The sequence below is a fragment of the Vombatus ursinus genome, unplaced genomic scaffold (genome assembly GCF_900497805.2).
Source record: "Vombatus ursinus unplaced genomic scaffold, bare-nosed wombat genome assembly UNPS02009770.1, whole genome shotgun sequence".
In the NCBI taxonomy this organism is placed as follows: Eukaryota; Metazoa; Chordata; class Mammalia; order Diprotodontia; family Vombatidae; genus Vombatus; species Vombatus ursinus.
The window spans coordinates 1279977-1294190 of record NW_020949548.1 but is presented as its reverse complement, the minus strand read 5'-3'; the positions used below and the strand labels follow the sequence as shown (position 1 = coordinate 1294190).

Here is a 14214-nt window from a genome sequence, read left to right as displayed (position 1 = left end):
TGATGGGCTAGGAGTGAGGGGAAGGAGAGAAGTTAGGAAATGCCAGAGGCTGGCTCATCTCATTTGTACTGTCTGCTCAACCTTACTTTTACCATCACTGCTTTATTCTATAAGCTACGTCTTATCTTTCTCTTTAGCTTCACTCTTAATCATTTACTTACACAATTCTCTTTTGTACTCCTTCCTTGGGACTTGATTTGTTTTCTACTTTTAGTGGCTCTCCAATTCGCCTCTTTCTATTCTTCTTCTGATGATATTATGGACAAATGGTACCATTGGTAGTTCTGTTAGATAGCTTTCTAGTAGTGAGAATGGATTTGTGCCAATTCATCTATATTATCTTGAACCTTGTTTTGCATATTTGGCATTTTTAAGCTCATATGTTTCTGAAGTAGTTGTGTGTGTGTGTGTGTATGTGTGTGTGTGTGTGTGTGTGTGTGTGTGTGTGTGTGTATGTGTATGTGTATGAGATACCTTAAACCACAAATCATTTGATATGTTCCAAGACCCAAAACTCATATCGATCCTCGGTAAAACTGAACCAAAAGTTTAGATAAAAACAGTGAATGCATAATTATAATGAATAATGAAATATTCAGTTGAAACATCTGTTAAAAACTAAATTTTATTTACTTGTTCATTTAAGTTAAAGGTACATTGGCATAATATAATTCAACTCTCAGATAAAGTTCCACCAGCAGGAATGTACAGACCATTTATTTCAGCTATTTAGAGGGCAAGAAAAATATATGGAAAAATAGTACAAATAATAAACATAAGTTTTTCTTTAGTCTTCTGACTCATGATTAATTAGTTCTGATGGGGTTATTTTTGATGATATATAGTTTTTGGTTTGTTTTTTTTTTAACATGGAAGAAACAGAAATGTCATAATGACCCTTTTTGTATTAAATTTGTGCTAAGATAGTGCACATATCCTTTCAAACCTAAATGTAACTTCCCTTTCTATTTCATTGGTGTTTTGTCATGCTTCAAGGGAATACGCCACCCTCTTAGCCTTTAGCATGTGGCTAGTGGGGGAGATACTAAAGATATATTAATTTGTTTCTTTTCTTGACTAATCAGAGGTTATATAGTTTTGTTTTTCTCACAATTATAAGGGGACACTAAAAAAAATTTTATGCACTCATGCATAAAGATTAAGATAGGCAAAGAGATTAAGATAATTTATTGCAGAGTGGACATTTTTTGTTACTGTTTTTAGATTTTGCTCTACTTGTTGTATTTGATCTTAGTAGAATATGTTGATACTTGCTAGATAATATTACCTAGTAAGTATTGATCCCTCTGTAGAATTGGACTATTTTACCTCAAAGGCACTTCCAAAAGTTCCATGATACTTGTTAGAGTGAGTTTATGTCCGTCGATGGCACAAGAAAGGAAATGCTTTAGTATTTACAGAACTCTTTCTGTATGTTTGTTTCCAGAAAACAGATTCGAGCTTTGCTAGGCCAGTTTAGCCAAGCTGAGGCCATGCTAATGAAAGCTGGAGTACAGCCCGGAACTGTTGATGGAGTTCTTCTAGATCTTGGGTGTTCCTCCATGCAACTTGATACTCCTGAAAGAGGTTTTTCCCTTCGAAAGGACGGCCCCTTGGACATGAGAATGGATGGTGGCAGGTGAGTATTGATAAAACACTTCTTCTCACAACAAAAAATCAATTTTTCAACAATACTCTGAATTTAATTTCCTTTTTAGACTGTAGAATTCCCATCACATGCCTACACCTAAAGCTACACATACATAATAAATCATGTTTTGGGGTTGTTTTTTTCCCATTATATACTTCTATATTTCTCTGTATTTTGTTTTTTTGTCTTTATATTTAAAGTAATAGTTTTCCAAAATGAATATTCTTAAACTTTTAAATCAAAGAAAAATCATTTCTTACTACTGTGACAAACTCTGGAAGGAATTGACTCTCCTGTCTTTATCATTGTAGTTACATTAGCCAAAATGAAGTTTTAGATGCATAAAAATCTCTGGTTTTATGATATTTACAATAGTAGTTTTTGGTAATGAAATTGATACTGTTGAGCTCAACTAAATGTTAGTCTTACTTTGTTTCCAATGTAACTCTCAGGAAGCTTCCCTACTTTGGAGTGTTGTTGAGTAAACAAGGGGTAAAGCCAGTTCGAGGAGAGGGAAAGGTCTAAGACCTGGGGAGAAGAAGAAAGGCTTTCCACAGGAAGTAACCCAAGAGCTGAGCCTCAACGGAAGATCAGAACTCTCAGAGGCGCCCCTGAGGAAGGAGTGTGGTCTGGGATTGAGGGTAGCCTGTGCAGAAGTGCACAGGTCACAGAGGAAAAGAACAGCAAGGTCATTATGGCTGGAATACAGAGTTCATGGATAAATCTAGACACTTGGCTGGAGTGGTAACCTTAAAGCCAAACCGAGGAGGAAGAGGAGAGAATAAGCATTTGTTAACTGCCCATTATGTACTAGGCACTGCAGTAAGAACTTTACAAATATTATTTCATTTGTGTCTCACAACAGCCCTGTGAAGTAGGTGCTATGAATATCCTCATTTTACAGCTTAGGAAACTGAGGCAATCAGAAGTTAAATGACTTGCCTGGAGTCACACAGCTAATATGTGAAGCAGTATTTGAAGTCAGGTCCTCCTGGCTCCAGACCTAGAACTCTGCCCATTGCACCAGATATAGTAGTCGTTGAGTCGCGTCTGACTCTTTGTGACCCCCCTGGGGTTTTCTTGGCACAGATGCTGGAGTGGTGGCCATTTCCTTCTCCGGTGAGTTAAGGCAAACAGAGGTGAAGTAGCTTGCTCAGGATCACACAGCTAGTAAGTGCTACATCAGCTAACTGCCTATGTTTATTCCTCAAGGTAATAGGGAGACACTAAAACTTCTTAAGTAGAGAGGTAGTATAGCTCATAGGATTACAGATCATTGGAAGTGACCTCAAAGGCTGTCTAGGTTCTGCCTCCTCCTTTTACATAGGGGGTTACCTGAGGCCCAAAGAAAGTCAAGTGACTTGCCCAAGGTCATCGAGGTCCTCTAATTCTAGACCAGTGCACTTTCCACAGATTAGGCTTATGCCCTAAGGAGCTACTCTTGTCAGCTGTGTGGAGGATGGCATAGAGGGTAAGGAGGAGAGCGGGGCTGCATTGAGGGATCTGCGAGGAAGGAGGACCTGATGCAGAGGGGAGGGAGAAGAAGCCAAGAACAGTGCTACACGAACAAACAGCTTTGAAAGCTGTGGGAACTCTGATGAGTGCAGTGACCCTTCATGAGAACAGGATGACAGGAGTCTAGGCCAGAGTGGTGGGGGCTTGCCCTGGCCTGGAGAACGGAGGTGAGAGGTGTGCGGCTCGAATCAGTGACACCTGTCAAATCATGTAAGGAAGATGAAGGAGAGGGAAGAGTCGTGGCTAATTGCAAGGTTACCAAACTGAGAGACAAAGAGGAGAGTGATTTCCTTGACAATAGGGAGATGGGGAGAGAAAGTTAGATCTAGAAAGATCCATTCTGCTTTGAACATATTGAGATGCTCATGAGACATCTAGGTGGATGTGTCAGGAGACAGTTAGTGATGGGGGACTGGAGCTCAGCAAAGAGATTAGGGCTTACTATGGAGATTTGCAAGTCAGCTAATAATGATAGCTTATGAAATCACCGAGAGAGAGAGAGAGCATAAAGGGAGGAGAGAAGATATCCCAGAATAGACTTGGGAGGGTCTTGTACATTCAGGCATCAGGACATGGAAGATAATTTCCCAAAGAAGATTGAGAAGAAACCAACAGATAAAAGGAGAATGTTATGAAAGCCAAGTTTACTTTTGAATGTTGTATGTCATTTTCTTACAGGTAGTTAAATGGGACATTTTGTTATTATTTTCATTCTGTAGCTTTGGGTGTGCATGAACATTCTCATAAAAAGAATGCTTACCAGGTCTGTAAGAAGTAATATTCATTGATTTCCAAGGTTGTAAACCTAGGTGCCCAGGAGGATATTGGTACCCTCAGCACAAATAGGGAAGTTGAAAGAGGGGTCAGTTGGTGGAGAAAAATAGCAAATTTCAATTTGAATGTGTTGAGTTTAAGATGTCTTTGAAGCATCCATTTGGGAATGTCCAATAGGTCCAATGTCCTTAGTGATATAGGACTGGAAATATGAAGATGTGACAGGGAATGTAAGGAGGAACCTGTAAAAAAATTCCTCAGAAGAACAATCCCCTGAGTGCCTAATGGAAAAGAACTGATATCTTCTCGTGTTTGGAAATTAAGGTTGTTGGGCAGCAACGACAAAATGATGACCAGCAAATTTATGCTTTTTAGTTGTTGTGCAAAAAGAGGCTTCAAGCCTTCTGACATAGGATAAACCAAATACAAATCCTGATTATCTTTAGTGACCATCAACTTCAGATGAAAGAGTAATGTGAAAGCACAGGAATATGGCAGGCTCATGATGTGCATTCCTGTGATTCTTTGAAGCAGGCAAGGTTAAGAGCATGTGTAAATAAGATTTCAGTACATCAGAAGGGAAAGTTCTCAGAAGGAAAAAAGATCTCACAGATAAGCTTTTATCACATCTGTAAAGAGTCCTACTTTGACCTATGTAGTAAACAACAGGCAAACTCTGTACAGGTTCACTCCATTCTCTCAAATCTCATTCACTTCTCCCCTGCCTTGCAGCATGGCTTCTGACTCCACCACTCAACTGAAATTACTTTCTGCAAGATTCTATATCATCTCTTAATTGCTAAATCCAATGCTTTGTTGGAGCCCTTCATTCTTGAACTCTCTACAGCATTCTCCAATGTTGACAACAGACCACAACTTTTGAATATACTCTCTTACCTGGGGTTTTGTAGCATAGTTCTTTGTTAGGCCACATAGATAGTTCTACCTATCTGGTTGCTATTCCTACTCAGTTTTCTTTGCCGGACCATTGTTCATGTCTTGCACCATATGGGTAGACTCTGTCCAGAGCCCTCTTCTTTTCTCACTCTTGGTTCACAAGCTTTTATGGGGTTCAGTTATAATCTGTAACCAAATGACTTCTAAATATACATATCCAATCATTGTCTCCCTCCCGGCTTTACCAACTGCCTCCTGGGTATTTCCATTTGAATGTTCCATAGAAATTTCAAATTCACTATGGCCAAAATAGATGCCATTTTCTTTCTGACTGAACCCATTCCTTTTCTAAACTTCCTATTTCTGTCACTCTGCTTCTAGTGACCAGGTTTTTAACCTTGTAGTAAACCTCAAACTCTTTATCTGCTATATCAACTCATTTAACAATTTGTATCAACTCTGTCACCCACCACAACCTTTCTTGCCACTCACATATTCGTGACGCAAATTTAGGCTGTTACCACCTCTGTCTTGGACTGTTCTAGTAGCCTCCTTCCAGCCTCTCCCCTCCCAAACCCATCGCTCCTGCCCCCCAACAATTGCTATATTGATATTCCTGAAACACAGGTCTGCCTGTGTCCTTCCACTGTGAATTAAGCTTTAGCAGCTCCCTATGGCCTTTTGTACAAAATACAGAATCGTTTGTGGCACTTAAAATCCCTCATAGTCCAGCTGTTCTCTTTCCAAATTGCTTTCACATTACTCACTACTATGCCTACTATGTTCCAAACTAGCCTACCTTCTTTTCCATCCATGGCATTTCATTTTACCCTTGGTGCCATTACCCTGACTTTCTCCCATGTCTGGAATGCTCTCCCTCATCAGCTATCTCCCAAAACCCCAAGTTGCCATCCAGGTTCAAGTCAGATGGATAGATCTCTGGACTTAAAGATAGGAAGACCTGAATTTGACTCCTGCCTCATATGCTGGGGAAAGCACATAACCATTCTAAGCCTCAGGTACCTTATCAGTAATGTGGGGATAATAACAGCAACTTTCTCTCCAGTTACTGTGAAGTGCCAATGAGATAATGTATATGAAGTACTTTGCTAACTTGAAAGTAATAAATGTTGGCTATGATCTTTCCTAGTTATTCATACTATCTTCATTGCCATAGCTACCTCTGTAATTAACTCACATTTACTTTGTAAATATTTTCTATTTTCTTATCAGTGTACATATTGTTTTCCCCTCAGGAAAATGTAAGCTCTTTGAGGAAGGAATTATTTCATTTTTCTTTGTGTATTCCCAGTACGTCGAACAGTACCTGGTACATAGTAAGCATGTAATAAATGCCAAATTAGCTACTACATCCCAATAAGAAACCAAGAAACCTCAGGGTTTCATGGCCCATTTCTGGGGCATATTATATTAATGAAGATATCCTAAAACATTGATGTTCTTTTTGTTCTCATATATTAATTTCTCTTTAACTTCAGTTGATAAGTGGTATTTCCCTTTTTCAGCATTTTAAACCCCCCATCCATGCTGAGAACTATTGGTTGGTTGCATCTTGGTTTTGTTAGTTGCACCAATCCGTGTAATTTGTTTTATATCTATTTCCTCTATAGTCATATATATATATATATGTATGTATACACACACACATACATATATGTGTATGTATGTATATATGTGTATACATATATAGAGATATAGATGTAGATATGTTGTTTCCTTCAATAAAATGGAAGCTTCCTGAGGGGAGGGACTGTCTTTTTATTCCCCTTGACTAGCATAGTACCCAGAACATATATAATAGACTTAGTAAATACTTGTTGATTGATTTAGTGTTTCAGTTTTGTGTAATTATTTTTAGTTCATAATATTCTTTGATGGCAAATGACATCATTGTCATTGTAGTTCCTCAAGAAGTTCTCATGACAGAAACTGACCAATTGCATCTTTTTTCAGGCACTTTCAGAATTTGCATTGCAACCCCGTTTATAAAGCAGCAAGTGCATTTTATCATATCCAGTGCAGTCATTTTTTTTTTTTACCTGTAGATTCTTATGTCCCTGGCAGCTTCTACACCTGCCAAACTGAAAACATTATTCAGAATGACTGACAATATAGATATGATACAGGATTATAAAAATCCCAAACATTTCCCACTGTTTTAGGCTAAAGAAGCCCTGTTAAGATAATTTTCTTTTGTATATTAAAATTATTTTAATTTAAAAAATTTTAAATTTTATGTTTTTTATGTACTTGTTAATGTTATAAATGGAACAACTTGATATAGTGATAAGGAATGTTAAAGGGAACATCTCTCCCATTTGTACAAAATTCTAGTCTCTTATTTTAAAAATCTCTTAAGTCCTCATAGCCTGTGTGTCTCAAAGCTCTGAAGCTTCACCTCTTGTCAACGAAGGCTGACGTCAGTGAACTAATTGGCTCTTCTTGTGCGTAGGTACCCTGACATGCCCACTGCTGCTGATGTTGTGAATGCCTTAGATCAACAGGCACTCGCGTTGATCCTGAGAACATACGGGGAAGAGAAGTATGCCAAGAAAATCGCTTCAGCAATCGTTCAGGCACGCAGCATCTACCCCATCACCAGAACCCAGCAGCTTGCCAGCATTGTTGCAGGTATCCTCATTAATTCCAAACAGTGTCTGAGAGGGGGAGAAAAAAATATATTAATCCCCCAAACTCCCAGAGGGATCTATTTGTTCCTGAAATCATGCAGGATCTAATTCTGCTCTCCATCTCTGATGTCAGCTTTATTTTTGTTTTTTTAAGCTCCCATTTTTTTCTACCACTGTAGTTTTCTGATTAGTTTCATAATAGATTTTACATGAAGTAATTTATCATTGGTGCCTACCAAGGTGTGGAACATGGAATGACAAGAGCAGAGGGAATTCTTGATCCATTCCCGGTGTTGATAAGTATCCAGTATCAGATATGACATAGCCTTCCTTAGATTTCAGATTTCTGCATTTTAATATTTTGGGGAAAGTAACATTGCATTGCCCAGCTCCTAAAATAAAATCTAGTGACTCACACCTCTATTCTAAAAGACCAGCTAACAAAGGGTATGTGATGTGTAGGTTATTTCACTTTGTGAATGCTAACTAAATCAGCCTGAGGGCTTTATCGAAACATTTCATCTCTTCTGCTGTTCCCCATCATAAACCTCCTGAACCAAAATCTAGCTAGGAGGCGCTTTATTATAGTCTCCCTTTTTGAAGCCAAAGTTGTTTCACAGCTGTGTCCCATGATGAAAGTTTTCCGAGGCAAAAAATACCTCTGCTGCAGTTACTTAATGCTAGTGGAGAATGAATAGTGTTGGTAGGAACTCTGAAATACATCACTTGCAGCTGCCATTTACATTAGCCAGAAAACTATCCACTCTATTACAGTTTCTTTTCATTGTTGCATCTTAAGTTTCCTAAAGAACTAAAAAACTTAATAAGGTATATTTGGATTGTTTATAAATGGAACTTGAGATTGGCTGCCTCTACCTTACGGTTACTCATCATTTAGTTAACTCAACCTAATTTTAATTTAAATCTGGTTTAATTTAACCAGATCATTAAAATGTAGAGATAATTTAGCAGTTTTTTAGACATAATTTAATAAGATCATGTTCCACATAATTGTGATGATTGTGGCTTACACAATAACAATAATTTACCATACACCTTCAATTTTTTAACCTCCATACTTCATGCTGCTTCTTGCATAACATGGAGATTATTTTTAGATAAATAAGTCTTGTGGGCTATGTGGGTATCAGCTATTCCATGGTATCTTTCCTAAGAAGAAATGTTTACTTAAAAGTATCTTCATTAAGTCAGCCTCAGTTTTGAGAATCTTTCTCTCTTCCCACTCCATTCCTACTGACCTTGTCCTACGCAGGTCCTTTCTATCATTCTTCAGCAAGCTGTATATTGTTCTCTCTTCTGTTTCACAAAGAGATAGAACCAAAAGTCAAATATTTGCCCCATAAGGAAAACACAATATTTCATAGGTAGAAAACATTAGATCACATAGTCCTTGGGTACTGATGAGGATATATCTTTATTTCATCTTTGCGTTTGTCCACAGGGCCTAGCACACTGCCTCGAATATAATCAGTGATTAATAAAATTTTTTATTTGATTTTGAATGATAAAAATGTAAAATATTAGAACTGTAAGGTACCTTGGAGATTATGTACTTTGTTCCCTTCATTTTAGAGATAAAGAGCCAGACTCAGAGAGACTGACTTTCTCAAGGTCATATGTTTAATTAGTGACAGAGTAAGGACTAGGCTTGAAAGCAGAAATTCAGGAATTCTAAGCTTGGTTGCTAACTTGTGTTTAAGAAATAATTTGACTTTTCCACCTGACATTCTTCATCTGAAAACCAGAGAAAATAAAACTTGCAGTATGTCATGGAAGTGTTATATGTATAAAAATATATATTTGTATGTATATATATGTATATGTACACACATTCATATATATATATATTAACAATGGAAACTTTTTTAATCATCTACGAGAATTTAATGTGAAGCATCTTCACTAAATTCCTACTTTTGTGACAAGGGAACAACCCTAGATTTTCAGTGGCTGTGCCATCCTTACTAATATCCTGCTCTGAAGGCCTTTCATGATGTGGGAACGAGCCTGGACTTTTGGGGGCTGTGCCAGGGGAGCACAATCTCTTGCAGATCTCAGTAAGCTAGAAAGTCTTCCCAAGGGCACATTCCTAGGGATGGGCAGTAGGAGTCCCACTGGAACTCCAACTCGGCTCTGTTTTGAGAGCCTCATCACCAGATTGACTGCAAAGTAATTAATTTTTTAGCCACAGCAACTTTCAGAGGACACTTACCAAGTTATCAAGTTAAGATCTTTGTAGGGAATACTCTTTCCATCTGTGATGGAATTGGAGATGCTCATAGTATAACAGTTGTGTGAAGGTACAGAAAAATGAATCCTTAAACATGTTTAAAAAGAATTTCCATATGAACCTAGCTAGAATCCTACTTTCAGAAATAATAATCACCTCTGGTATTTCTCTAGTACATTACAAAGTGCTTTATGTTTGTAATTTCATTGGATCATCCAGATAAACATGAAGAGACTATCTATGCTGTAGCATCAACCCATACTTTGGTGACTTTATGGTTGGTAGATGAGAGATTCTGCTGAGTGAGAAAACCTGAAGAATATGTATTTGTGCAGTCCTGCTCCTGTTCCTGATGCCCTCAGATATTAGTGCCATTCCTCCCCAAACTACCTGGTATTCACTTTGCATAGATTTTGTGTACACTTGTCTTGTCATTTCTATTTAGTTATGAGCTTCTTGAGTACAGAGAGAGGTTTTTTTTTTAATTTGTTTTTCTTTAAATCTTCAGAGCATAGCACAATTCTTGGCACATAGTAGGCAGGTAATAAATCTATGATGAATGAATAAATAAAGGAACAGATTAACATGTTTCCTATCTCTCCCATTGCATAAGAAGCATAGTTAATGTTCATTGAATTAAAAGAATTAAATGTTTGATAATTCTCTCCTTTTTTAAAGTGATCTTTTAATTTTTGTGTATATAACAGGGAAAATTCCTTGGTACTAATGTGGTTTTATGTCAAAGTGTGATAGACCTGTGATTTCGTTGTTTATGTGAACTCCTTCCACTAAGCAAATCACAACCTATTTCTGTAACTTACAGCTTTAGAGGTTGTTGTGAGACTTACCCTGGGCAACACAGGCAGTAAATATCAGAGGCAGAATTTAAACCCAGCTGTTCTTGACTTCATGACCAGCACTCTCTCCACCCTACCTGCTGCCTCTCAGACCTGCCTGTCTTTATCATCTGAGCATGCCCCTTGTGAGAAGAGAAGCAGGACACTAGGGAGCCGAAGGCAGTTTAGTTTGCTCTAGGGGGTTCTAGGTAGACAGGGATTATCTTAAACCTGGAATTGAGATCATTTCTTGAATGTGATCATTGAGTTCCAGATTTAGGCCTTCTCCAAAATTCCTGCTTTGGAGCCTCATAATAATGTTGAGGTCAGCCACAATTCTCCTAGTCTGGCCAGCAGAGTGCATATTCCAGCAGGTTCTACCCAGCCAGAAAATCTGTCAGTATGGTCCTAGTTATAGATAGACTGTGTCTGCCATTCAGGTCAAGTATGAGAGGCTCATCACCAGAAGGTTGGTCATCAGGTGGAATTTTTGTCCAGTCACATAGAAACAGGTAAAAATACGAAACCACCCCAGGTGTGCTTTTGTAATGATGGTGGTGAAAATGCAGAAAAAGGTGAAAAGGATGTTAAGAATCACAGAATTCTTAGACTATCCACATACATTAACTTAACTTCTGTCGTCCTGAATATGTGATCTTTGTTCAGTGATTAACAAGTAGATAGTGAAACCAGAAGACACAAAGAACTTGAAGCTAAATGAAAGGATAGATCACAGTATTTTCTTAAAAAGCTATCGAAGGATTTGCCTTTACATGCACCCAAAAGCAGCGGGAAGTATCAGGATATTATGGGTAATATCACTTCACAAAACAGTGAAAAGCTGATGATAGGAAATGAGCCTGCCAAGAGTTTGGTGTGAGACTGAGCTAAATCAGATCATCATGAAAGCAGCTGTAGATTAAAGTGGAAAGACAACAAATAGATGTGAAATGAAGCAGATTTGCCAGTATTTCTATAACAGTCTGTTCTCATCTATGATTGTAATAGAAGCACAATGTTTGGTTGTCACCCCTAGGGGAAGATGAAGATGGAACAAGTATCTAGCTCTGATCATTTGTGTAGAGATGAAATCTCTGAAGACAACAGGATTTTTAAGGAATTATGATATTAGTGTTACAGAAATCCTTATATTAGGGACTAATTTTTATGATACCTCAAAAAACCTACCTTTTTAACACTAACATTCTGCCTGCTGTGAATTGTGGAACATCTGGTCTCTTAAAAGAAGTTGTTGACTTAAAAAAAAAATCAACTTATAAATGGATAAAAGTAAACTTATATGACTCATCATTTCTTAAAACACTCATAACCCCACAATTTCAGAATAATCTAAATTGCAAGTGATTTAAAAGACAATAGAAAGATACATGATAGGTATAAGTAGGATGCAACATCTTACCATCTTACGTGTGCCTGAGGCATGATATAAGAGATATCATCAGGGATCAGAATGACTGAAAAATGCCTGTTATACAGCATGACCTTAAAGGTGGGCTGCTGTGTAGAGTGCTGGACTTGGAATTGAGAAGACCCAAGTTAAAATTGCTCCAGATTTCTGTTGGCTAGGTGACCCTGAGAAAATTGATTAATCTTTTTCAGTCTTAATGTCCTCATCTGAAATATAATGATCATAAGAATGCCAATTTCCCAAGATTGTTGTGAGGATCAGGTTAGAAAGTGTATGTAGAGTACTTTGCAAACCTTAAAGCTAGTATAAATGCTAGCTATTACTATGCTATTGAAACAGCCCACATGTTCCATAGGTAACCACAGAATTTTGAAAGAACCAGATGAAGGTCCCCTGTACATTGGCTAGATCCTCTTTAGAGGATTTGTTAAAAGACATGGATGAGAATTTCCCAGGATGAGAAGGTGTGGATGGGTTGGGATCTGCATCTTTGAAAAGAACCATTACAGCAGGTGGAGCCAAGATGGCAGAGTAAAGGCAGAGACTCTCCTGAGCTCTCCCCAAAACCCTCCAAATACCTTTAAATAATGACTCTAAACAAATTCTAGAGAGATAGAACCCACAAAAAGACAGAGTGAAAAATTTTCCAGTCCAAGACAACTTAGAAGGTCGGCAGGAAAGGTCTATAGTACCAGGGTTACAGAGTAGCAGAGTCCAGTGCAGGCCATGCCAGAGCATACTGGATCCCAGCAAACCAGAAGCAAGCCTGGAGTGACTGAATCAGTAGCAGTAGTGGCAGTTTCTAGACCTGTCAGTCCACAGATGGTGAGGGGGGTCAAACAATTGGTCAGAAGACTGCAGGGGTCTCTTTAGCACTGAGGCACCATTCTGTTGCTTTGCCCATACTCAGATCTGGGTGGCAGTCCTAGGGTGAGAAGGAGCACGAGCATACCAGAGCTTGTGGCCGCAGCGGATCAGGGACCCTCCTCACAGTTGCAAGGCAGAAAAGAGTGCTTGTCATCACTCACAGATCACAGCATAGGCCAGGAGAGTAGTAAACACCTTTCCTTATACCATACCAAAGTCAAAGCTCCTACATCCAAAGCCTCCAAGAAAAATATGAATTGGTCTCAGGCCATGGAAGAGCTCAAAAAGGATTTTGAAAATCAAATAAGAGAGGTAGAGGAAAAATTGGGAAGAGAAGTGAGAGTGGTGCAAGAAAATCATGAAAAATGAATCAACAGCTTGGTAAAGGAGAGAAAAAAAAATACTGAAGAGAATTACACCTTAAAAAACAGAGTAGGCTAAATGGTAAAAGAGATACAAAAAGCCAATCAGGAGAAGAATGCCTTAAGAAGCAGAATTGGCCAAATGGCAAAAGAAGCACAAAATTCACTGAAGGAAAAAAGAAAAAAAAAAAAACTTTAAAAGTAGAATTGGCCAAATGCAAAAGGAGGTACAAAAGCTTGCTGAAGAAAATAATTGCTTAAAAATTAGAATTGAGCAAATGGAAAGCTAATGACTTTATGAAAAATCAAGAAACAATGAAACAAAACCAAAAGAACATAAAAATAGAAGACAATGAAATATCTCACTGAAACAACAACTGACCTAGAAAATAGATCCAGGAGAGATAATTTAAAAAAAAATATTGGACTGCCTGAAAACCATGATCAAAAAAAGAGCCTAGACATTATCTTTCAAGAAATTATCAAAGAAAACTGCCCTGATATTCTAGAACCAGAGGGTAAAATAGTAATTGAAAGAATCCACTGATCACCTCCTCAAAGAGATCCCCAAATGAAAACTCCCAGGAATATTCCTGAGTTCTTAGATCAAGGAGAAAATACTACAATTAGCCAGAAAGAAACAGCTCAAGTATCATGGAACCGCAGTCAAGATAACATAAGATTTAGCAGCTTCTACATTAAAGGATTGGAGGGCTTGGAGTATGATATTCTTGAGGGTAAAGGAGCTAGGATTACAACCAAGAATCACCTACAAAACTGAGTTTAATCCTTCAGGGGGAAAATGGACATTCAATGAGATAGAGGGTTTTCAAGCATTCTTGATGAAAAGACCAGAGCTGAATGGAAAATTTGACTTTGAAATACAAGTCTCAAGAGAACCATAAAAAAAATGGAAAGGGAAATTATAAGGGACTTAATAAGGTTAAGCTGTTTACATTCTTACATGGGAAGATAATACTT

General features: G+C 38.0%; 1 protein-coding gene across 5 annotated transcripts in view; it reads left to right on the top strand.

Moving 5' to 3' along the window:
• METTL15 (methyltransferase like 15) overlaps positions 1-14214 on the top strand; it is a 220964-nt gene that overhangs the window by 180124 nt on the left and 26626 nt on the right. For all 5 annotated transcript variants that reach the window (XM_027852550.1, XM_027852546.1, XM_027852547.1 and 2 more), the window contains exons 4-5: positions 1448-1639; positions 7311-7489. In XM_027852550.1, coding sequence (XP_027708351.1) covers positions 1448-1639; positions 7311-7489 — 371 coding nt within the window. The remainder of the gene's footprint in view (positions 1-1447; positions 1640-7310; positions 7490-14214) is intronic.